The sequence below is a fragment of the Micromesistius poutassou genome (genome assembly GCF_964030765.1).
Source record: "Micromesistius poutassou genome assembly, chromosome: 14".
In the NCBI taxonomy this organism is placed as follows: domain Eukaryota; kingdom Metazoa; phylum Chordata; class Actinopteri; order Gadiformes; family Gadidae; genus Micromesistius; species Micromesistius poutassou.
Window position 1 is genome coordinate 15,986,051 of NC_140284.1, and position 26,088 is coordinate 16,012,138.

At 48.5% G+C, this 26,088-nt stretch overlaps 2 protein-coding genes and 1 long non-coding RNA gene across 3 annotated transcripts; 1 reads left to right on the forward strand and 2 right to left on the reverse strand.

Moving 5' to 3' along the window:
• Positions 1–894: 894 nt before the first annotated feature.
• Positions 895–11,295, reverse strand: cfap91 (cilia and flagella associated protein 91; the record flags this gene model as incomplete). The annotated part of the gene is made up of 17 exons (XM_084478250.1): positions 895–1,166; positions 1,844–1,935; positions 2,674–2,822; positions 3,464–3,685; positions 4,134–4,280; positions 4,825–4,896; positions 4,975–5,094; positions 5,239–5,372; positions 5,910–6,098; positions 6,217–6,374; positions 7,007–7,184; positions 8,341–8,525; positions 9,639–9,689; positions 10,465–10,613; positions 10,865–10,941; positions 11,035–11,088; positions 11,208–11,295. 17 exons carry the CDS (start codon positions 11,293–11,295, stop codon positions 895–897), a joined length of 2,337 nt encoding a protein of 778 aa, XP_084334376.1.
• Positions 11,296–14,858: 3,563 nt separating this feature from the next.
• LOC311358146 (cell surface glycoprotein CD200 receptor 2) lies at positions 14,859–21,480 on the forward strand. Its single transcript, XM_084478150.1, has 6 exons — positions 14,859–15,006; positions 18,103–18,417; positions 19,324–19,593; positions 20,203–20,302; positions 20,400–20,466; positions 21,382–21,480. The coding sequence occupies exons 1-6, from the start codon at positions 14,898–14,900 to the stop codon at positions 21,469–21,471; spliced, it is 951 nt and encodes a 316-aa protein (XP_084334276.1). The 5' UTR covers positions 14,859–14,897; the 3' UTR covers positions 21,472–21,480.
• A 1,035-nt stretch (positions 21,481–22,515) lies between these two features.
• On the reverse strand, positions 22,516–25,396 carry LOC311358147. Its single transcript, XR_014637989.1, has 4 exons — positions 25,154–25,396; positions 24,751–24,764; positions 24,613–24,653; positions 22,516–24,196 (listed from the first exon to the last, which is right to left on the reverse strand). It is a non-coding gene; the product is annotated as an uncharacterized lncRNA (long non-coding RNA).
• Between the last annotated feature and the right edge of the window lie 692 nt (positions 25,397–26,088).

The window sequence follows — 26,088 nt, forward strand, 5'->3', positions numbered from 1 at the left end:
TATCTTCATCCTGCTGTTTCCTGAAACGACCACCAGAGGACAGTAAAACGATTGTTTTAAACTAGAGAGACAAACTTTCAGGTCGTGCGTTGATCGACGTCATAGCGGCAAACAGACCACTTTAAGGTGAGTTTAATTTTCGTGACAAGAATTAAACACTGACACATAATTACTTTTGTGCTGAAAATCAATCTTTTTCCTGAGACATGTATTCACAGATCCTCCAAATACAATTTGGATATGAACAAATCTCACAAACTTCAACTTGTTAACCTTTAACGACTTCAAGTTACAGTTTACAAGTAGATCAACACCACCCTCAAGTAGAATGAATTAAGATTAAATAAAGGAGTGGGGAGACACACACACACACACCCTTTGACAAGGCTGACATGAATCATGACACAAAGTCATGACACGTTAGTGACCTACTCACTAATTACTAAAAGACAATTTAAATGTAAAAAAATCTAAATATGTCTTATGTCTGAAAGAGTAATTCAAAATCCTTCAGACAAAATCTCAAACTTGGATGTGAAAAACCCAAAGGTTATTGCTCTTGTTCATACCGGCTAAGCAAAGCGGCATGTCTCTAGACTAATCTGTGTGTGTTTAGGTCAACTAGTCATCACTATTCATCTAATGGAAGACAAATGTACGGACATATAACTACTAAATACTAAATACAGTTAAGTCACTAAAACAAAATCAAACTCAAAATCGTATATTCATGGGTGTTTGTTTATTCAACTGATTTTGCTTACGAATATAACCGAAAGAAATTTATTCTGTTAACCAGTTCTATCTGAAAAGTCTTTTTGTAACTCTTTTGAACTGAATGAAGGATGCTCTAGTGCAGCCGATAATGTGGTGGATCTGTGCTGCTCATCCAGACTATTGGAGGACAGCGTCGTCAGTGGGCTCACCCCCCTGGGGGACCCTGAGTCCGACGGGGGGCCCCTCAGAGCCCGGTCCAGGGGTCTGGACCTGGGGCCCCTCAGAGCCCGGTCCGGGGGTCTGGACCTGGGGCCCCTCAGAGCCCGGTCCGGGGGTCTCCTCAGATCCGGGTCCAGGAATCTGGACAGGGGCCGGAGGGAGAGGGCCCCCTGTGGCCCCGTGGATGACTGCCTGGGCTGCGGCCAGGTGTCTCCGCTGTCTGTCGCGCACTGGGGGGGGGGGGGGGCACAGAGGGACGTGAGAACTCAGACCACCAGCCGCTCCTAGGACCAGGTCTTTGGGACCACCATGGTGTCTCTCAGACCGGCCCCTAGGGCCCTCCTAGCCCCGCATGGAACCTGGGACCCCTAACAACATACATTCTTATTAGATTCATTTATTTTTTTGTGTCCACTCTGTAAAGCCTCTTTGAGTATTTAGAAAAGCGCTGAATGAATCCCAGGGCTGGGGGGGTTCTAGAGGTCTAGGCGGGGAGGGGTTGTCTGTAAGACCTAGAGCCTGAAGGGCTGATTTTGGTTCCATGTCGAGGCAACGCAAGGGGGTTAGGGACCCCTTACGTCCTTGCGGACCCTTCTTGCGTCCAATGCAAGGGCCCGATGTGCGCCTCCCCAAGATTGTAACCTTGCGTCGCGGTGACGCAGCAGCAAGGGCTGTGATTGGTCCGCTCACTAAAACCCGACGAAGAACCAAAACAGGTTCACGAAGCGACTGCGGGGTCCTTGCGTTGCGTCGATTTGGAACCAACCTCTTTTAGAGACTGGGTCTCTAAGTGTCAGGCCCCAGTGGCCCGCCACAATAAAAGCCCCCGGGGTGAATCTCTGTGTTCTGGTGATGAAGGTGAAATAAAAAAGGAAATAAAAGGAGGTTGTGGGTTTGATTCCCGGACCTTTCTGTCTGACGCTGATCCTCTGGACCTCCGGGATCAGGAAGCTGAACACCAGCTCAGACACCAGCTCCTCAGCCTGCTGCTCGCTGTGGCTGATGGACGGACACACACACACACACACACACACACACACACACACACACACACACACACACACACACACACACACACACTATTGATTTATTACTATAAATTTTTGTGACAGACTGCTCACAAAGTCCCAGACCAGCGACAGACCGCTGGGTCAAAGACCAGCGACAGACCACTGGTCCCAGACCAGCGACAGACCGCTGGGTCCCAGACCAGCGACAGACCGCTGGGTCCCAGACCAGCGACAGACCACTGGTCCCAGACCAGCGACAGACCACTGGTCCCAGACCAGCGACAGACCGCTGGGTCCCAGACCAGCGACAGACCACTGGTCCCAGACCAGCGACAGACCGCTGGGTCCCAGACCAGCGACAGACCACTGGTCCCAGACAAGCGACAGACCGCTGGGTCCCAGACCAGCGACAGACCGCTGGGTCCCAGACCAGCGACAGACCACTGGGTCCCAGACCAGCGACAGACCACTGGTCCCAGACCAGCGACAGACCGCTGGGTCCCAGACCAGCGACAGACCACTGGTCCCAGACAAGCGACAGACCGCTGGGTCCCAGACCAGCGACAGACCACTGGTCCCAGACAAGCGACAGACCGCTGGGTCCCAGACCAGCGACAGACCACTGGTCCCAGACAAGCGACAGACCGCTGGGTCCCAGACCAGCGACTGACCACTGGTCCCAGACCATCGACAGACCGCTGGTCTGGGACCAGCGACAGGCGGCTACCTCTCCTCCAGGGCGTAGGCCACGTCGTTGACCTCGCGGGCCATCCTCTGCACCTCCTCCCGGGCCTGCTGCTCCGCCGTGTGCTCCACCACGCCCAGGATGAGGTCCTCCAGGTACAGCTCCACCGTGGCCTGCTGCACCTGCACCACCTGCAGACAAGAGCACCGTCACCCTGAGAGCTGCACCACCGTCACCCTGAGACCTGCACCACCTGCAGACAAGAGCACCGTCACCCTGAGAGCTGCACCACCGTCACCCTGAGACCTGCACCACCTGCAGACAAGAGCACCGTCACCCTGAGACCTGCACCACCGTCACCCTGAGACCTGCACCACCTGCAGACAAGAGCACCGTCACCCTGAGACCTGCACCACCGTCACCCTGAGACCTGCACCACCTGCAGACAAGAGCACCGTCACCCTGAGACCTGCACCGTCACCCTGAGACCTGCACCACCTGCAGACAAGAGCACCGTCACCCTGAGACCTGCACCGTCACCCTGAGACCTGCACCACCTGCAGACAAGAGCACCGTCACCCTGAGAGCTGCACCGTCACCCTGGGAGCAGGTGGTGCAGGCGCTCTGGGACTCCTGTAAGTCAGAACGGGCCGGTCCTCTGCTCTGATTGGCTCTCTGAGTGTCTCTTCTGTCAGACAGACAGACAGACAGAGAGACAGAGACACAACACACAGACACACGAAGACAGGCCAGACAGACAGACAGACAGACAAGTCGAAGGAGAACCGTCTGGTCGCGGCCGCCCGAGGTGACGGCGCTTCGCCCCCCCCACCTGCCGGAAGATCTCGTCTTGCTCCCGCCGCCGCCGCTCCTCCACCTGCCTCCGCCCGCTCTCCACCGCCTCCCGCAGACGCCGCTCCCTCTCGGCCAATAGCGCCATGGCGTGGATCCGGCGCTCCTCCTGCAGACGAATCAGCTCCTTGGACAGGGAGTCCAGCAGCTCCACCAGCTCCGCCCCCGCCAGGCCGTCCCGCGCCGCCGCCGCCTCCGCCTCCTGCAGAGGACGGAGCGGCTGCTCGTCACGCGGTCGGCGCGCTCTGGATTGTGTGTCTCTGTGTGTGTGTCTCTATGTGTGTATCTCTATGTGTAGCGGTGTGAGGTCTGGGCTGGTGTCTCTCTGGGTGTGTGTCTCTATGTGTGTATCTCTATGTGTAGCGGTGTGAGGTCTGGGCTGGTGTCTCTCTGGGTGTGTGTCTCTATGTGTGTATCTCTATGTATAGTGATATGAGGTCTGGGCTGGTGTCTCTTCTGGTTGTGTATCTCTATGTGTAGTGGTGTGAGGTCTGGGCTGGTGTCTCTTCTGGTTGTGTATCTCTATGTAGAGGTGTGAGGTCTGGGCTGGTGTCTCTTCTGGTTGTGTATCTCTATGTATAGTGATATGAGGTCTGGCCTGGTGTCTCTTCTGGTTGTGTATCTCTATGTGTAGAGGTGTGAGGGCTGGCCTGGTGTCTCTGCTGGGCTCTCTGGTTCTGCTGGCTGAGGACCAGGGCGGTCTGGGTCTTCAGCAGCTCCTCCTCCTCCCCCAGCAGGGCGTGGGTGGTCCTCAGCTCCTGGATCAGGGCCAGGTTCTTCTCCTTACCCGCAAACATCTGGAGGGGCAGCAGAGAGCAGACAACTCAGACCATACAGACAGTCAGACAGAGAGACAGACAGGCAGACACACAGACAACCAGACACACAGACGCACTTAGACACATTCAGACTTACAGAGAGACAGACACACAGACAGACAGACAGTCAGACAGGCGGTCAGGCACACACACAAAAAGAAAGACAGACAGGCAGACACACACACACAGACAGGCGGTCAGACACACACACACACAGAAAGAAAGACAGGCAGACACACACACAGACAGATGGTCAGACAGGCGGTCAGGCACACACACACACACACAGAAAGAAAGACAGACAAACAGGCAGACACACACACAGACAGATGGTCAAACAGGCGGTCAGGCACACACACACACAGAAAGAAAGAAAAACAGACAGACAGACAGACAGACAGGCAGACACACAGACAGACGGTTAGACTGACGTGGAGACAGACTGACAGACAGAATGGTAGACAGACATTAAGACAGACAGACGGACTGACGTGGGGACAGACAGACAGACAGACAGACAGACCTGGTACTGAACGCTTCTTCCTCTCAGCAGTTTCTGCAGGACGATGGTGGCCACCTCCCTCTCCTCCTCCCCCTGGTGGAGGACAGAGGAATCAACCCAAAGGACGCCTCACGTTCCTGTATGTCTAAAGCCCTCTGGGCGTGGCCTGACCTCGGAGGGCGGGACTACGCTGGGGGTGGGCGGGCGCTCGGGGGCGGGTCTCTCCCTCTTCACCAGGAAGCGCAGCGGCTTAGCGAGCTCCACGCCGCCCGTCTTCTCCTCCCTCAGCGCCTGCAGGGGGGCGACATCACACACCAGCCAGCCAATGAGGACGGGCCGCCGGGGAGGGGGGGGGGGGGGGTTCAGCGGCTCAGGGTTCAAACCCAACCGGGAGCAAACAGAGCCGAGAGGGGCCGGGCTCTCTACCGCCGCTACCTGGTGGGTCTGCGTCAGCTCCGCCTCCCTGCGCTCCACCCGCCCCACGAAGCCCCTGCTGGCCGGGGGCCCGGGGGCCTGGATCGTGGGCTCCAGGACGGAGGCGGGGAGCGAGGCTTCCAGCTCCAGCAGCCCTGGGGGTTGAGAGGGAGAGGTCAGGACATGCCCCCCCGCAGAGCAGGGTGATCCAGACTAGTGATCGACCGATTCATTATCGGCCGGCCGACAATATCGGCCGATATTTGCGTTTTTAACGTGTATCGGCATTGGTCGATTGTTTTCGCCGATTTTAAAATAATTTTTATTATTATTTTCTTTTTTTCCCCGGTATGATTTACAGAGAGTTCAATAAATGTAATTTTTTTAAATCGAGACTTTAACATTTGTTATCATCATTGTGTAATTTTTATGATGTAAATCAAGGGAGCAAAAGCAGTATCGGCTCCAAATATCGGCTCAAGAAAATCGGTATCGGCGTATCGGTCATCGGCTAAGGCTGATGAAAAAAAAAGTCAGTATTGGAATCGACATATCAGTCGATCCCTAATCCAGACCCCCTCCACTCTCTCTCTCCCCCGCTCTGCGCTCTGACCCCCCGGGACTCAGACCCCCTCCACTCCCCCCCCGGCCAGCGCCCTGACCCCCCCCCCCCCCCCCCCCGGGACTCGGACCTTGGTAGGTGTCCAGGAAGCGGCTGCTGAGTGGGCCGGCGGTGCGGCCGCAGCGGCGGTCAGGCACGGAGCCGCCGCGCGCCAGCGGGGCGTAGGTCTGAGAGGCGTGGTCCGTGTGTTCGCGGACGATGTCCCGGCGCTGCAGCCGGCCCTCCACGTTGGAGCGCTGCGCCGTCAGCTTCCTCAGCGCTGACAGAACAACAACAGGAAGGGGGAGGGGGGGGGGGGGTGGGTGTAAACGTAAGGCAGAGCGTGGACCACTCCCCCCCCCCCCCCTCGCCGGGCCGCGGGGCAGCAGGGCGCTCACAGAGGATGTAGTCGCGGTGGATCTGCCGGAGCTTGCTCTCCTTGTGTCTCTGGTGCTGGGTGAGGTTGAGGTCCAGCCGCTGGGCGGTGGTCCGGGCCTGGTCCGCGGCTCTCTGGTGGAGCAGGTCCTGCAGGACGGACAGACGGGCCTCCTGCAGCCTGGACCGCAGCACAGACACAGACACAGACACACAGACACAGACACACAGACACAGACACAGACACAGACAGACACACAGACACAGGGGGTCAGGGGGACGGCGAGATGAACTACAGCTGGTTAGATCTGAGTGTGTCTGATACCCTGATAGGGGAAGGTAAGAGCCTTCCTACACTTCTCTCTCTCTTTTATTTAGCTCGCCATGAAACAGATTTGTTTTGTCAAGCTTCTCGTAGAATAGTATCGATTATTTGCTTTCACTTGCTATTCACTTTTTATGTCCTGGTACTTAATGTACACACTTATTGTATGTTGTACGTCCTGGCACTTAAAAACAGTACTTAGCATTGTGTAGCATCTTATCCTAGCTATCTTTGTTGTATGTGGGGAATGGGTTAACCTAGTGATTGTTGTGTGATTGTGATAGTGCTTGCCACTTGGTTCTATGAACATCCTTACTGTACCCACAGAGATATATTGTTGTTTCTCTTCTTCTGACTGATTGTAAGTCGCTTTGGATAAAATGCTAAACGCCCTCAATGTAAATGTAAATGTCAATGTTAACTAGTGATTGACCAATATATCGGCCGGCCGATATTTGCTGGCGGGGGGCTGGCTGGCGGGCGCTGACCTGGTGATCTCCCACTCCCTGAAGGCCCACTCCCGGGTCTCCATGGCCTCCATCATGGTCCTCCTGCGCTCCAGCTGCCCCAGGTCCTCCAGGGGGGGCAGTCTCGCCTCCCACGCCCGCTTGGCCCGCGCCCGATGGATCATCTCCACCTCCGCCAGGCCGGCGGGCAGACCTCCACCTGGGCGGAGCAGAGGGTGGAGCAGAAGGGTGGAGCAGAGGGTGGATCAGAGGGGTGGAGCAGCAGAGGGTGGATCAGAGGGGTGGAGCAGCAGAGGGTGGATCAGAGGGGTGGAGCAGAGGGTGGAGCAGCAGAGGGGTGGAGCAGAGGCTTTGTGTTCAGGCCTCTCACGCGGTGGAGCCACACGGCAGCAGACGGTGTGAGGGGAGAGGGTTGTGGTTATTACACGGCTCTTCTCAGCGCTGTGGAACGCTCCGATCACTTGCTCACTTGATCACTTACAATTTCCCGATAATGACTGCCGTTCTATACACAGACCTCTGAAGACGGCACCAACAATCCTAAACCCCAGTGGAAACTAGATGGAAAAAGTGTGTAGTTCAAAACGTGACGCAGCTTTTACTTCTTCGCCACCTACAGAGTTTGTTATGTACGATGATTCAAAAACCTCGGAAGCGGGACTTATTCTTCAGAAGTCTATTATCCCATACTTATTCCGCAGCGTTGGGGAATACTTGATTCTGATTGGTCGATCACGTTCACACACGATGAAAGGACCATGACGTTGGAGATGAGGTGACTAATATCTAGACTTTGCAGGGTGTACCTTGTGGTATCAGGGGAACATCGGGGACAGGATACCGGTAGTGGTGAGATGTCAGCCTGCCAAATGCCAAATCATATTTCCATATGTGGCTCATTATAATTAGCAATATGCAGAATGCTGAAGCCCTGATTCTGTTTCATCAGAACCACAAACTGAAACTCAAACCAGTCATTGTCCCTTTGATTATTTTTACTATAACATTAAGGCCATCCAGTTGAATATTTTTTTGATAGCCTTTACTTTTTGTTTTTTGGTCATTCAGTCCATTAAAGTCTTTCAAAAACTATTATCCATGCTGAGGTGCTTTATAACCTTGGCTCACATATTTAATTAGGTTAAATTACCTCCTTATTTGAGTTACGTTAACTATCATCTACAAAATAATAAATAATGTGGTTAAATTTATGCTTTCCAAATTATTTAACAAATTAATTTAGTAAATAATTAATTAGACTAAAGTGTCCCAGGAGACATGGGGCTGCTTCTGTCCTCTGGGTACTCTCCCCCCCCCTCCCTTCAGACCATGTGACCTGGTTTAACGCCTCGTACCCCAGGTCAGAGAGGCCAGCAGCAGCAGCTCCGGGTGGGCCGTCCCGGGCCGCACCACGTACTCTGGGCTATAGGGGTCCGTCTGGGCCTCGCTGTCTCTGTAGTCTGTCTGGACCCCCACGGTGCGATGGTACGGTCCGGTCTGGGCCTTCTGCTGGACCCCTCCGCCCTGGAGAGAGCTCAGCCTGGTGGGGGAAGGAAAGACTGTCAGGACCAGGACCTCAGAGACCAGGCCCCAGGACCTGGACCAGGACCTCAGAGACCAGACCCCAGGACCTGGACCAGGACCAGGACCTCAGAGACCAGTCCCCAGGACCTGGACCAGGACCTCAGAGACCAGACCCCAGGACCTGGACAAGGACCTCAGAGACCAGACCCTAGGACCTGGACCAGGACCAGGACCTCAGAGACCAGACCCCAGGACCTGGACCAGGACCTCAGAGACCAGACCCCAGGACCTGGACCAGGACCTCAGAGACCAGACCCCAGGACCTGGACCAGGACCTCAGAGACCAGACCCCAGGACCTGGACCAGGACCAGGACCTCAGAGACCAGACCCCAGGACCTGGACCAGGACCAGGACCTCAGAGACCAGACCCTAGGACCTGGACCAGGACCAGGACCTCAGAGACCAGTCCCCAGGACCTGGACCAGGACCTCAGAGACCAGACCCCAGGACCTGGACCAGGACCTCAGAGACCAGACCCTAGGACCTGGACCAGGACCAGGACCTCAGAGACCAGACCCCAGGACCTGGACCAGGACCAGGACCTCAGAGACCAGTCCCCAGGACCTGGACCAGGACCTCAGAGACCAGACCCCAGGACCTGGACCAGGACCTCAGAGACCAGACCCCAGGACCAGGACCTCAGAGACCAGACCCTAGGACCTGGACCAGGACCAGGACCTCAGAGACCAGACCCCAGGACCTGGACCAGGACCAGGACCTCAGAGACCAGACCCCAGGACCAGGACCAGGACCTCAGAGACCAGACCCCAGGACCTGGACCAGGACCTCAGAGACCAGACACCAGGACCTGGACCAGGACCAGGACCTCAGAGACCAGACCCCAGGACCTGGACCAGGACCAGGACCTCAGAGACCAGACCCCAGGACCAGGACCAGGACCTCAGAGACCAGACCCCAGGACCAGGACCAGGACCAGGACCTCAGAGACCAGACCCCAGGACCAAGACCAGACCCCCAGGACCAGACCCTCAGGACCAGGACCAGAGCCTTGGGACTCTCAGGACCTGGTAGGGCGTGACTCACGCCAGGTGGGTGTGTCTGACTCACGGGAGCGGGGACAGGACCAGGTCCAGGGGGCGGTCGAAGGCGATGAGTGGTCTTCAGGGAGGAGGGAAACAGAGAGGAGATGAGTGGGTGAATCCTCAGTCATCTCAAGAGTCTAATCAATCTTAGCCATCTGGGCTATTTAAATGAACATGTGAACAAAGACGTCATAGTTCGGGTTTAAACCACCGTGTGAAGAACTTCCATCGGTCCGCAGCGTTCACATCGCAGTCCGTCTCTCTGACCCAAGACCTGCTCCCCGGAACGACTCTATCACCAGGAGGGAGAATAGAGACAAAAACAGAAAGTATAAATAATAAATAAATAACTATATGTAAAACTTTTTTATATAGGCTCTAGCCTATATATAGGCCAATATATATATTTTTAGATATAGCTTACATATTTTTTATTATATAATAATGATAATTTATTATTAATAATAGTTACTACTATACTAGCCTATTTATTATTTTTTTCTTTCAAATTAAAATTAAAATTGACTTTAAATAAAGAATATCTATATATGTTTTATATATATATATATATATATATATATATATATATATATATATATATATATATATATGTATGTATATCTATCTATCTATCTATCTATCTATCTGTCTGTCTGTCTGTCTGTCTGTATATATATATATATATATATATATATATATATATATATATATATATATATATGTATATTATATTATTATTTACAAATAAGTAAATGGATATAGATTATATACACACACGCACACGCAAACACATTCGACCCAATACTCATATTAATAATATAATATAAACCAATGAACCCGTGCTGCATTACCCGGCCAGGGGCCGCAGGCTGTGGCGGGGCCGCTCCGTGGCCCCGGGCCAGCGGCGGTCCATGGAGGCCGGCACCGGGTCCACGGCGCTCAGCCGGAGGGCGTACCGCGGGTTGGCGCTGAACATGGAGTCAAAGTCCTGCACTCTCCTCTGAACCGCAGCGAGAGGACGAGCAGGAAGGTTGATTAAGACCACGCCTCTGGGTTAACAACAGGAGGCTGCAGTTCATACCATCTTCCCCTAAAATGCGCTCAGTGGCTGACAGAGAATAATTCAAACCGACAGGTAGAACACAAAAAGCCAGACTAAAACTATTCTGTCTGCAGAGGACGAGGTGTGAGGAGGTCTGACCCCACTTATCCTCGGTTGTTCTCCTCTAACCCTGGTTTTAAGGAACGTACCAGGCGGTCTGCGGACGCGTAGGCCTTGAAGCTGGACCGGGCGTGGTCCGCCTCCCCGGACACCGTGTGCACCGGGTCTGAGGGGTGAGAGGGTGAGGAGTGAGAGCGTGAGGAGGAGCACCGGGTCTGAGGGGTGAGAGGGTGAGGAGTGAGAGCGTGAGGAGGAGCACCGGGTCTGAGGGGTGAGAGGGTGAGGAGTGAGAGCGTGAGGAGGAGCACCGGGTCTGAGGGGTTAGAGGGTGAGAGTGTGAGGAGCACCGGGTCTGAGGGATGAGAGGGTGAGGAGTGAGAGCGTGAAGAGGAGCACTGGGTATGAGGGGTGAGGGGATGACGTCACACGTACCGTATATGTAGTCGTAGGCGCGCTGCGGTCTGAAGCCTTTCGCGCTCCGGTGTTTGACCGACGCGGTGCGGGTCACAGATAAACTCATGGCGTAATGACCCCCAGGCTGTCGAGACGTGGGTGGTTGAGTTGCGGTGTAAACAGACCGGTGTGTCCCTCGGTTGTGTTTCCGGTTGTATCCGTTGGCTGCGGAGGAGGTTGTGTCCCGGTCACCATGGGGACTGCACACAAGCGCGGCGCCGGGCTTTGAACCCACCGTGTGGCGACTGACAGTGTTGCCAGATTGGGACAGATTTCCCGGCGGCTGAGCCAAACAGAGGATACGAATGGGATTATTAGCTCTTCATCAAGGTTCAGAAGCACACAATGTTTACTGCGGGGTGAGAATTGATAAGTTTTTTTTTATCAATATCGATGCCATTGTCGATTCTGCCTATCGATCCCAAAAAAAGGAGTTCTACACTGTCTTCTGCATCAAAAGCAACCATTTAATTTGTATTTTTTTACATAGGCCTACTGAACAACACCATGACAGGATATAGAGTAGAAAAGAAAATATAGGGGTAAGCCGATGTCGAGGGGCCAGCTGAGAGCTATCTTTGTCATCAACAGCTAAAATGCATGAAACTGGAAAATATTTTAATGCAGCTCGCTCTGCCTTATTAATAAAAACGACTATACTATAAGGTGACCAGATTTCTGAGGTTCAGCGGTGTAAAAACCTCCAACATGTAGTGTTTTTGTCATAGAAAAACTAAAACGGGGACATGGCCTTACCATTCACAAAGCAGTTTCTCTCACTCTATTTATCCAAAATGGCAAAGGAATTGATTAATAATTATGTTTTTTAAAGTAGTAAATTCTGAGATCAAGAACATCCTTAAAATCAGCTGTAAAAAGACACTTCACCCAAACTAAGGCCTCCTCCTTACACCATATGATTTTCACAAGATTTGGGGAAGACTTTAAAATGGAAAATGCCACACTTCAAGTTGAATGACAACTTCAGGTTATATGGTTTTAGAAAATATATGGTTTTAAGGGGGTTGAATCAGTTTTCCCTAAATGTGGGTGGGAAGTAGCAAGCAGCTAACCTGCCATATATTGTTGTACAATATTAATATTAGTTATTGTGAATGGTCCCTAACTTGAAATATGTGAATTATTAAAAATATATATACATTACAAATGAAGGCCAACATACCTTACACCTTATTTACCTAACCCAATGTATTATACATGGGCAGCACAGTAATGAGGTTGGGACATGTGTCATGCATACACTGATTTATATTTATGTGATGCCCATGAGAGATCACATTGATTTCAAATATATTTGAGTGAATTGAGGTTGGAAAACCGGTTCATGGTGTTGCGAGCACAGTAGTAACTAATGGACTAATTCCATGTAAGAGTGGGAGTGACCCACCAAAGAGTTTTTAGTGAAAAACAAATGGTTGCACTCAATTCAGAAACGAAGTTTTAATACAATGGTCTTTACAAAAACTAACAAGTCAACTTGCACAGACACGCACAACCAGCACACACACACACACACACACACACACACACACACACACACACACACACACACCCCAGCACACACAGAATTGCTACAGTTGGGACACAACATGCAAGTGAATCAAACAGCTGTGTCTGTCAGACAAACATATCTGTGACACATCGTAGATAATACACATATAAATGCAACGTTAAATAACATAACATACAGCATGATAAACAGTAACACTTACAAGAACACCTTCGGTTCGCCAATCGTATTCAATCAATGATATTCCTGCTGTGTTTACACCATAGCTGGCTGAATAGATGCACGAATGCCATGAAAGTACCGCGTAGGCAGGCTGTAGCCTCTCGCGAATGGAAGAAGATAGTTCTACCGCGCAGCTATGTGCATTCTAGAGGGGCATTCTACTCTGATCGGGGCTTGTTCTGGCTGGCTTTAGCCTGTGGCTGTGCGAGCAGTAGGGTACGGTGCGCAACTGTCTTTTGGTCAACATTTTTGTTTTTTCATTTTTTCCTTTATTCCAATTTCGGATCTTTCAGTCACAGTGAAAACCGGGGACAGGTCACTGAAAACGGGGACTGTCCCCGGAAACCGGGGACGTCTGGTCACCCTGCTATACTAGGCCTACTACTATATAGGGCTGTCACTTTTGAGAAAAATCGAATTCGAATCCCCCCCCAGGCTGCAATGAAAAACAAAAACGGAATCCAAACTGCACAGCGCAAACAATGACGTGACAAATTAAACAGGAGACAGCAGCAGGAGTAGGCCTACTAAGGCTTATAGTTAATTAATTTATTAATGTTTTTTGCTAGAAACACCAGTCTATCAACTTGATCTGGATCAAGTGCGGCTCTCTTTTTATTCACGGTGTTACGTGCAGCGGCGAACACGTTGGGAGCGCACAGACGTGCATGGTACACACAGGGATTTGCGCGTCAATGTTTAGAGAAGCGGGTATTTATGGCAGCCCGTGTCTCCACCAATGCAGCCTGTTGCTGTCAGCGGGGATGACTTGGGGTCGCAGTTTACCACTCAGGCTGGCTGATCTGTGCGTTATCCATTTTCGAATCAGGATATATTATTCGCTTGATTAGAGCGCTTGACTCGTACGCAGGCTTTTGAACACATGGCATTCGACGAGAAAACCGGAAAACGTCGCGCAGGGATCGTTAAGAATAATCTATAACGTTAGAGCCGTACAATTGCGATGGAATTGGTTAGTTGGAGCCGGTTCTGAGAAGGACCCGTTTTTTTTTTTTTTTTTCATTGTTTGACGAAAACAACCAATGTTAACAGGAAGTGGCAGAGCTGTTATCAAGTTATCAAAGGAAACACTGCTCACTCACTCACTCACTCACTCACTCACTCACTCACTCAGAAAAGCAGAATATCGTCATTTGAATTGAAAATGTCTCAAAACACCTCATGGTGTCCAGAATACTGACAGGAATGAGAAGGTTTAAGAGCGTTATGAGTTCCTCCTGGGTAGAGTCCCAGGTCACCAGCCATGACCTTTCAAGGCCAAACAAACGCTGGCTAATATTAGGGCAGAATTGACGAAACAAGTCTTTTAATCCTCCATGGCAACATGAGCCACACAGACGCTGACAGTGAGTCACTCTGCTCTGTGGAAATGCCCTACATTAACGTGTGGTTAACATCGGTAACAGGGTTTATAGCATTTCTGCAAACACAACAAAATGCATGAATGTGGAGATCCAGCAGCAGCTATTAATACCTCAAGACTAGCTATGAGTGTTCTGAGTGTATTTATAGGAATTATGCTACATAGAAAAAGGAAACTGCATGTCAGCTTGGCAACGTCAATGTGTGTTAAACTTGTGGTTTAGAGTGGGAGGAAGAGAGGGACCTGTTGATAACAAGAGGCGGGCTTGCTGGCTGAGGATGTTTGCGGGGTTGACCTTGATGTTTTTATTCAGACGGTTGTGTTCTCTGGGCTTGCTGTTTGCGGGGTTTGTTTCCAAACAGGGAGGAGTCTTCACCTCTGGTTTGGATCACAGGACTCAGGAGCCCCAGTTCAGTGGAAGATCTTCAGGGTTCATCGCAGCGCAGAACAACAGACTGGGGATGGTCCTGGACGGCCGCGTAGTCCGCTCAGAGTAGAGCGGAGGCAGGTCCGTCTGTGAAGAAGAGTCCTGATGGCGTCCCACCCTGAGAGGGGGGCTGTCCCGGGGTTCTGCTGCACCCTGGGTGTCCTCAGTGTGGTCACCCTGCTCCTCGTCTCCGGAGCGCTCAGCATAAAGCCAGGTAGGAGGTCTTTGGAATGCTCCTTTTCTTTATCCTATAGGGACCTTGTTGTTAGTATACGTGTTGGTGTAGCGTCAGACGGTTTGAGGTGTTGTTGACTCACCAGTGTGAGTGTTTTTGTAGTGGAAAGTGGCATTGGAAAGGTGATGATACAGTAATGCAGTGTGTTTCTTCGCTGTGGGCCAGTTGAAGGTGTGAATGTCTCACACTTTTACTGTGATTGGGTTTTTTCTGAAGGTTTAATTTGTTTTTTCCAAAGCTAAACAATCCTCTGCTCCACAAACCGAAGGGTCGTAACACATGCCGCTTTTAATTGTAATCATTAACAGTCACTGACAATAACATTTAATGTATAATCTGATTTTTAACTATTTATTTTAAAGCTAACATCACAATGCTATTCCTATGGGCAGCTAACTACATTAGCCCTCTCTTCCAGAGGCTAAATACAAGCCTGTGAAGTCTAACACCGCTACAATCAATATAAGTGAAAGCCACGGTAAATGTTAAACCTTAAACCTGTACGGTTCACATACATTAGTTATATGTGAACATTAAATGAAGTAGAGAAGTGATACTGTGTGTGATAAAGACTCCTCTCTGTTTAAATGACCAAAATACCTTTGGAGATTTTGTAAAATAGCTTACATATTACTTACATATTATGTTGTGGCATATTATACGTATTAGGTCATCAGTTACGATGTAAATATAAAAAAACATCAACGATAAAAATGTTGACTTATTCTGTTAGAAATCTATATGACTTCTGTTTATCCTGAGAATTACATATTACATAATAAAATATTGCATAAAAAATGTTTAGAAAATAATTTCTAAATCTAAATAAATTTAACATTGAGAAATGTATTATTGTTTATTGTTAGTGTACTATGATATTGAGAGCAAACAGTCGAAAGTCAATTGATTACATTAAAGTCTTTCAAAACTAATAACCATGCTGAGGTGGTTTATAACCTTGGGTCTCATATTTAACTTGGTTCAATTATCTCCTTAATTGACCGTTAGGTTCACTATCATCTAAAAATGATTAGATTATAACTATTAATAATAACGTGGTTAAATTAATTTAGCAAATAATTAATTTAATTTATTTCTAAATTATTAACTCCATATTTGCTTCCATATTTTCTTCAGCTAACAAAATGTATCTCCATTTATTTCATGGCTTATGCAGAGTGTATTTCTGTATTTGATGTGTTTTGTTATGTTTGCGTATTCAGTTAAAGATCCCATGGAATTCTACTTTATGAATGCTTTTTATATAGCTGTTTGTGGGCCCCTAATACAGTAGGCCTACTTGAAGACGTTCAAGAAATTCAGCCTTGGTGCAGAATTACAGCCACAACGAGCCAGTCCCTCAATGAGCTTTCCACAAACGTGATGTTTTTATATATTATTGGGTTCTCCGACGTCTCTGGTTCTTCCACTTCCACATCAATCTGAAGTAGACTGAAACGCGACATGGAGGAGAAAGGGATTGTTGACCATGATTGTCTCCCGCCGGAGCCCCGCTGCCCGCTGCCGCGGCACCACCGCCTCGGCAGCGGGCAGCGCTGAGGCGGCACCCCCCCTTGAATCGTTCGTTCGTTCGTTCAGTCGTGCTGAAGTTCTCAGTCACTGAGTCGGTCAGACTCAGCTCCCCCCTCGTTCTTATTCTCAAACGAATCACGATCGTGCAATGGTGCAAACGGTCATCAATCAACACAACATTAATTAAGTTCCTTTTAGCTGAGGAGCGCTTCATGTTCGGAATCGGGATGTTGTTGCCCGTCTGGCTCTCGTGACTTCTCAGTCCTCGAGTCTTCACCACAATTCAGCGACTAGTGGGTGGAGCTGGGAGTCGACTCTCGGAGAACGAACAACGACGAACGAGACGAACTGAAACGGGGAATCAGGTCGGTTTGTTCATGTTAAAGAGTCGGTCGTTCAAACTGATTTGTTCGCGAACGAGCCATCACTAGGCGGTGGTGCCTAGATTTGTGTCTTTATTATGCAATCAAACAGAATAGGTTCGAGAGCAAAACTTTCCACACTACAATCAAAAAATAGATTTGAGAGCAAATAAAATAAATGTGATTCAAAATGTATTAATGGGAATCCAAAAGTTTTGTTTGCAAATCCAAAAGTTTTGTTTGCGAATCCAAAAGTTTTGTTTGCGAATCCAAAAGTTTTGCTTGCAAATCCAAAAGTTTTGCTTGCAAATCCAAAAGTTTTGTTTGCTTGTTGAGCTGAATCTCGTGGGCGGGACCTACGCCGAAAGATGTAAGACACGTCTCTATTGGCCAGTCTCGATCGGAGTGACAGCTTGGCAACTCCGCTCCCGAGTCCCGCTCGGTCTCATCGTGGACTTCAAAACTCCCTCTCTCATTACTAACTGTGGATGTTGCCAAGCTGTCACTCCGATCGAGACTGGCCAATAGAGACGTGTCTTACATCTTTCGGCATAGGTCCCGCCCACGATATTCAGCTCAACAGCAAGCACAACTTTTAGATTTGCAAGCAAAACTTTTGGATTCACAAGCAAAACTTTTGGATTTGCAAACAAAACTTTTGGATTCCCATTAATACATTTTGAATCACATTTATTTTACTTGCAATAAAACATTTTTTGATTGCAGTGTCGATAATTTTGCTCTCAAATCTATTTTTTGATTGCAGTGTGGAAAGTTTTGCTCTCAAACCTATTCTGTTTGATTGCATAATAAAGACACAAATCTACCTCCATAGTCAGCGGGCACACACACACACACACACACACACATGTGACGCTCGCACGGTTGTAGCTCATTGTCTCATTGGCGGGCCAAATTCTCTGGACGGGCAAAGCAGAGAAAGGGGAGGTAACATGTCCCCGTATGATGACATAGGGGGAAAATTCCAAATCGGTGCATCTGAGCTTTGTTTTTTCAAAGGCAGAGCAGGATACCTAGTGCTCGTTTTACACCTAACGCCATTTCTAGCTAGCGGGGGACCATAGGCATGATAGGGGAACTCATATTAATGTTAGAAAACCTCATAAAGAGAAATGTTCATGCCATGGGACCTTTAACATCCGTGTTTTACCTCATCCAGAGAGCAGGAATGAGACGGTGGTGGGGCTCCAGGGAGCCAGCGTCAACCTGACCTGCTCCAACAAGACGTGGGGAGAGCTGTTCTACGTGATCTGGAAGATCTCCATGGGCCAAAGGGAGTGTATGATCACGCGCGACAACAGGGGAGAGAACCAGAACACGTGCGACGGAGGCGCGATCCTCCTCAACATGTCCAGCGGCCAGCCCTACCTGCTCATCCCCTGCTTCTCCCCCCAAGACGAGGGGCTGTACCACTGTGAGGCCGTCTACCAAAACAGTCCAGGAGACCACCGCAACATCCAGCTGGTTCTGTCTGGTAGGAATCACACCCGCAACCCCTCAGGGAGCAGAAACATCATAACAACTGTTGAGTTAACATGAACACAATTAGCTTAGTTTACGGATCCTGTAAATTTATTTACGCTCAATTTCACAAGCATTCATTAAACATTCCCACGTGTGCCGAACAATCGAACGCGGCCTGATCGTCTCCATGGTTAGGCCTGGCAGAGATAAACTAAACTCAAACCGGGGTCTGGACAGGCAGGCACAAAGATAATCCTGTCTGCCTTCTCAGGCAGTAAGCGAGCGCTCTGCACAGATTGAGTTTCCCGCAGTGTTGATGTGTTGCACACTAGGTGTAGAGGAGGCCTGTACACGTCCATAAGGCCATAAGAGGTCATTCACCAGTCTACCAGCCTACCCAGTGGACTCTAGCGAACGTTGCTCATCTATCCAGCATACATAGGTGGACACGCCCACTTGTGATGTCACTAAAACACAGGAAAAGGCCGATTTTCAAACGGCTTGTAGTGGCTAATCATCCCCACACCTGGTGGCGTAATATTACCCCTTTAAAAGCCACACTATTGATCACTTTGGTGAGAACAAACTTTAGACGCTTCCTTGGTCAGCTGTGGTTCTGGTGGTAAATGGACATTGTGCTTCTTAGACGCATTGCGTTAGAAATGGCGTGACGTGTGTGGAACTGAAGCAGAACCGAGATGTACATGTCTCATAGAATACACTGTTCCAACTCCATACCAACTCCATACCAACTCCACACCAACTCCTACCAGACCCTACTCATTGTGAAGTGTGACCCATCCAGAAAGACAAACTTAGCATGACAAAAGGAATGTGAAACAAGCGTCAGGCTCAGTAACAGTGTCTGTGGTCTGGTGTTTCATGCGTCTCTCTGTCTGTCCACCCCCCCCACCAGTGCCCCCCCATGTGAGCGCCTGGTTGGAGTGGGACGGGGGGAAGCGTGTGGCCGTGTGCGTGGCGGCAGGCGCGAAGCCCGCCGCCACGCTGACCTGGAGGAACGCCGTGAACCTCACCACCTCAACTACGACAACGCAGGAAACCCCAGGGGGCCTGGTCACCGTGAGGAGCACGCTGGAGCTCCCGGGAGACGGAGCAGGGGGTGAGGGGGTCCGCTGCGTGGTCGCCCACCCGTCCTTGGAGACAGCGGTCGTCATAACGCCGGAGGGTAGGCCTGCTTCACTCATCCTTTACCTTCAACTGTTACATTAGGGGCGTTTAGTTGACGCTTTAGTCTAAAGTGACTCACAATAATTACCTTTGTCAAAAATCTGTGGGTACAGTAAGGACGTGTCAACGGAGAAGGTGTTGTCTTCTGTTCCTTTTGTCTTCTTTTAAACCCTTTCATTTTAATAACCTTTAACCTGGACATACTTTTGAATGAGCAATTTTTGAAAATGATGAACATTTTTTAAATATAAAATTAAAAATATATATTTAAATTCCAACCGTAGTAATAAAGAACGCTTATTATCCGTGGTGTCCACGTTTACAGCCTGGTGAAACAGCCTGCTTAGAACAGGGCAGAGGATCTGAGATGACCTCTTAGTGGTCCATCCTCAGACCATCGTAGTCCCGCCCCTGAAGACCTGTCCATCACTTCCCCCCCCCTCACAGAGACTAGCCCAGGTCGTTACACTCATGAATCCTCCTTCACATCTCTCCTTGATCTCGGGACGCGTTCCATCGAGGTTGAGGTTAGAACCTCAACAAGGAGACAGGACGTCATGTTTCTGATTATCCTCCCAACCAAAGCGATGCATCTCTGTTGTAATAGCGGGGAGTGTCCTCTGGATGGCGCTGCTGCTGTGCACTGTGACAGTCCTCGCTGCGCTGGGAGCTCTGTATGTCGGACGGAACCACCTGACTTCACTCAGGTACCAGTGGTCATGTGGGAGGAGAGGACCAATCAGAGGGCTCGGTGGGCTGGGGCCGATGCCATTATGACCACTGATATGTCTGCTGTTTTTGAAGGCGCTGCTGGCAGTTGGTCGGCAGGTCGAGCCCAGAGGCCCCGCTCCCAGAGGCCCCGCCCCCAGCGGTAAGTATATAGATGTGATATACATGTATGTATGTATGTATTAATACATATGTATTGTATATGTATTGTGTATATAATATATACATAGACGTGTATATATATATGCATATATGCATGCATGAATGTATCAGGCATGCAAACTAGTCACCTTTCGGCGAAATTCGCAGTTTTTTTAACAAAATTGGCCACTTGTGTGATTCGTGGAGATCCATTGAGAAAACCTTGGGGGTGGGGGGGGTGGGGGTCTACAGTCTGACGAAAACGAGACGATAACTAAATAAATAAAAAATGCTGCGTCGCAAGCAAGTGTCCCTTTGTAAACAGTTTGGCGCAACAATCACCGGTTAAAACACAACCAACTTGAAGTCATTGGCAGACGAGTCATCCCAAAATTCACGCAAAGATAAGCATCCTTAAACAGTTTTTTTCTTTCAAGCTAATGTTATGTGTGTTTTAGCTAAAATTGGAATACAATACAAGCTGAAAAAAAAAATAATAATATATATATATATATATATATATATATAAATAAATAAATAAAAAAAATTTGACCTGCGCGCATGTTTTTTTTTTACCTGCGCGCATGTTTTTCTTTTATTTAATTTTTTTTTTAAAGAATTTTTAATATATTTTTTTTTTTTTAACTCCCCGGAGTATAACCCTGGAACCCCCTAGTGGGTCTGAGTTTTCCTTGGCTCACACATCATTCTCACCTTTTTCACCCCAAACCAGTTTGCATGCCTGATGTATGTATGTATGCATGCATGTATGTATGTATGCATGTATGTACAGTATGTATGTATGTATGTATGTATGCATGTATGTATGTATATATGTATATGCAGAAATATATGAATGTATATGTATATGTGTATATATTTCTATCTAAGGGTCTGTGTCTCTCTCTGCTCTCAGTCTGACCTCGTCGATGACCTCCAGCCATACGCCTGCTATCACCAGAGAGTCAACTCCCTCTACAGCTCATCTGCAGATCTGTTGAAATGACACACACACACACACACACACACACACACACACACACACACTTATCTGTCTTATCTGTCTCTCAGAATGTGTAACCAGTCTAACTCACAGTGTCGAGGTTAACGTAACGTTACTGCACAGTAACGTGTGCAGTAGACTACAGACTAGAGATAGTGTAATAGTTCTACAAACTACAGAAACTCCACTATCTACTTGAAGGCTGTGCAATCTCTGAAAGACTACTGGATGTCAACGACTCTGGATAAAAAAGCATTGGTTATTTTTCAGGACTTTCAAATGGTAATGGGTTATCTTGTCTAATGTCTAATTATGCATTGGAATCGCCACTTAACCCTTAATCCTTACATCCAATGATTTGTGGATGGTTGCAATTATTTTGTTTTCTTAATAAAACCTGTAATAATTATATAATAATAATATAAATAATAAAAAAAATTATGTTTATGTGTTTAATATAGCGTAAGATGTTGCAGATACATGCAGATATCCAACTACGATAAAACAAAGTTTTAACTGAATCGGAGGACTCGAAAAAACAGAATTTAAAAAGTGCCTAGTGTAACAGACGATTTAACCTGTCACAAAACGTTGTATCACAACTGTATACAAAATCATAAGCAATAGCTTCATCTCCTGGTAGAGTCTGGAACTACACAGCCTATCGACCTTTTAAATATAATTAGCCTGCCTTTATTTACTTGCTGCATTTTGCAACATTAAAATACAGGTTCAGAGTAATTTTGTCCTTTTAATTAGCTACAGGACAACAACAACTAAATGATCCGTCAGTTATATTTGTTTTTAGAAAAGCTTTGAGGTTTCCTTCGCATTATAACTCTGGCCACTAGAGGGACCACCAATTGTGCCCAGCGATCCTTTCTGCCTTCTAATGATACGATTGTACTGTGGAACTACTACTTGATATAATAAAGGCCTATTTATTTCTCATAATTGCAACAATGAATAAGGAAACACTTTCAGAAACCTAAATAAGAAACAGGACATGTTTTTATATGTTTTATTAATTTCCGATGTTTTCTGAAATGCTTGTCTCCAGTGTCCCATCCTGCCCACGGCCTCAGTGTGACTGTGACTGTGAGTATGGTACACAGTGTGACTGTGAGTATGGTACACAGTGTGACTGAGTATGGTATACAGTGTGACTGTGAGTATGGTACACAGTGTGACTGAGTATGGTACAGAGTATGACTGTGAGCAGTGTCTGAAATTCAGCCAAAATAGGCGCTAGACCACAGGGCTAGTAACTTTCAAAAATGACTAGCCCTGGTGTAAAGTTACTAGACCAAGCAAATCAATGTGTGTCGTAATAAAACAATAAAACATCACTGTTTGTGTAATAATAGCCAAGTTTTCAAGGAAAAGGGCCTTTCGTCAATGGTAAGAGTTGATTTTCATATCAGCCTCTTGTGTTAATTTTTGTGATTTTTTCCTGTTAGCTTGGGCCTTTTGTGTGGGCCTTTGAATTCATTTCAGTTGGCTATGTGATTGGGCTATGGCGCCTGTGTTTAAAGCGGCCAGTGACGGGACATGACTCAAAGGACTACTGACGTTCAAAGCCAAATTTCTTTGAAAATGTTTAGAACCTCAAGAATAGATTTGATGATTTAAGCTACTCTATTGGGTTTATATATTTGTGAATCTGACTGAAAATGTCAGTGCCTCACCAGCCACGAACCTCCCCGCACTGCTGTTATTCACATCTCCTCATTTACATCTCCATCCATTTTTTATGTTTTATAAATGATTAAAAAGTGCTAGTTATACAAATCACCCAACATTTAATAGTGTAGGCTACACGATTAGCATTCAGGCAAACTCATTAAAAATATAGGCTACTCCTGTGTGACCTTCACTTCTAAAACTAAGATTATGTTTACCGTAAAAATTACGTGGCTTACCCATAAGATTAATCGCAAACCTTATTAAATGGTATCCTAGCAACACATGCATGAACCCTACGGGTTATCAGAAGGGACAAAAAACATTTGAATAAACAAATTATGAAAACACGTCTGCAGCGTGTGCTAAATAGGACCAATCTTATGCTGTGCAAGAGAGGATTACAGTACCAAAAAATAGGTTCGCGATGACGGCCGCAATGCTTGTAAAAGACGCTCCGTGCAAAGGGGTTGTAAAGTTGCCAGACACACGGGCTGGCAAGTGCATAGAGTTACTAGCCCGATAGGAAAGTTACTAGGCCCGGGCATGCGGGCGTGTCGCCATTTCGAACCCTGCTGTGAGTATGGTATACAGTGTGACTGCGAGTATGGTACACAGTGTGACTGTATGAGACCGTGTGCAGGACTGTTCGTAACCATAAGCCCGCTTACAGAGAGGTCTTCGTGTCTACGGTCACGGCGACGTCTCCTCCACGGAGACGGACGTCGAACTAAAGAATGACCTCAGCAGCTGCTGTCAGTGTCCTCCACAGCGGCCAGCAGCAGCGAACATCTGGCCTGGTTCCATCCAGCTCGGTTCCTGCCGTGCGCTCGTGGTTCTACTGCATGAGAACATAGTCGTCAGCCCCCTCCTCAGCCTCTGAGGTGGTGTCCGGCGGCGGGGCTGGAGGTTTGGGGGGCATTATGACGGAGTAGTCACACTCAGAGGGGCTGGAGTCGGGGGAGCTCGGGGCTCGGGCGGACCTCTTCCTGCTGTAGTCCACGGCGGCGTACAAGACGTCGCCAGGGGGTCCGCGGTCCTCTTCCTGCCAGATAAAGATCCCCCGACTCATGAGCGATGCGACCAGCCTCCTCCAATCAGGGATTGTGTCGGGTGTGTCTCCGGACCGCGAGGCGACGTCACAAACACACACCCTGCACACACACCACACTGCTCTCACACACACACACACACACACACACACACACACACACTCACACACATGTGCACCTGCTCATACACACACACACACTCACACACACACACGCGCACACACATTTGCACTTGCTCACACATACACACACACACACACACACTCACGCACACAAACACACACTCACATACACTTATACACTTGCTCTCTCACACGCACACACGCACACGCACACACATTTGCACTTGCTCACACATACACACACACATACATGCACATACACACACACACACACACACACACTCTACCTTGTCAGCGTCGGTGTCCTGTTGGTTCTTCAGTGAGTCACCTTGAGGGAAGGGGGAGGAGCTTTCTTTGAGCACGTTGCATCATGAGGTTTGTTCTATATCTGAGATGTTGTGTACATTTTCTGAGCTCCTACGTACCTTTTGTCAGTTTCCTATCCAAAGAAAAAGGAAATAAGGTCATGAACTGAACACATATAATCTGAAACAGAAAGTTAAGTAAAGGAAACAGCCGGAAAGATGAGGTGTGAAATTAAACGGCAATGCCGCTTTCGCCATGACACTGCACACACATACACACGAGAGCGCGCGCACACACACACACACACACACACACACACACACACACACACACACACACACACACACCACCACCACCAGAGAAACACACACACATGTGCGCGCACAACCACAACATTCACACAATATGCACACGCACACATACACGCACCCACAAACACCTACAGACATTGGAATATAATGTCGAGTTTACCCAGTAAAAATACAGTGTCGTTTGCATAGAGTGAATCACTGCATCACTCACTTCTCTGAAAGACAGTTCCCCATGGTGCCAGGGGGCTCTGTGTGGTGGTCCAGGCGTGGGGGTACAGCCAGGGGGTCCAGGGGTCCAGCCAGGGGGTCCACGGGTCCAGCCGTGGGGGTCCAGGGGGTCCAGCAGGACCCAGGCCGGCCAGCAGAGAGGATGGGTCGGCCTCCTCTGCCGCACCAGACGAGCGTTCAGCTGTGTGTCAAACCGTGTCTCTCTTCACAGGGTTGAGCCTGCATGCTGTCCTGTTGCCTCCATCGACAGAGAGAGAGAGAGAGAGAGAGAGAGCAGGTTAAAGAGAGAGAGAGTAGGCTAGAGAGAGAGAGAAACAGCAGGCTAGCCTGCTAGAGAGAGGGAGGGAGAGATGATTAGAATGTTGGTGTCACTGTAGTTTCCTGTCTTTTGTGGTTTGTACAGAAGTGCATAGACAGATACCTCCTGTTATAGAACTGCTTGTATACAGAAATATAATATTTTATGTACATTGACAGAGATACTTCCTATTAGAGAAATGCATAAGCATAGAAACCTAATCTTTTATTTTAGAAGTGCATGTACATAGACAGACACCTAGTATTAATGACGTGCATGTACATAGACAGACACAGTATTAATGATTTGCATGTACACAGACAGACACATAGTATTAATCATGTGCATGTACATAGACAGACAGATAGTATTAATGACGTGCATGTACATAGACAGACACAGTATTAATGATGTGCATGTACATAGACAGAGATAGTATTAATGATGTGCATGTACATAGACAGACACAGTATTAATGATGTGCATGTACATAGACAGACATAGTATTAATGATGTGCATGTACATAGACAGACACAGTATTAATGATGTGCATGTACATAGACAGACACCTAGTATTAATGATGTGCATGTACATAGACAGTGACCTATCGCCACATCC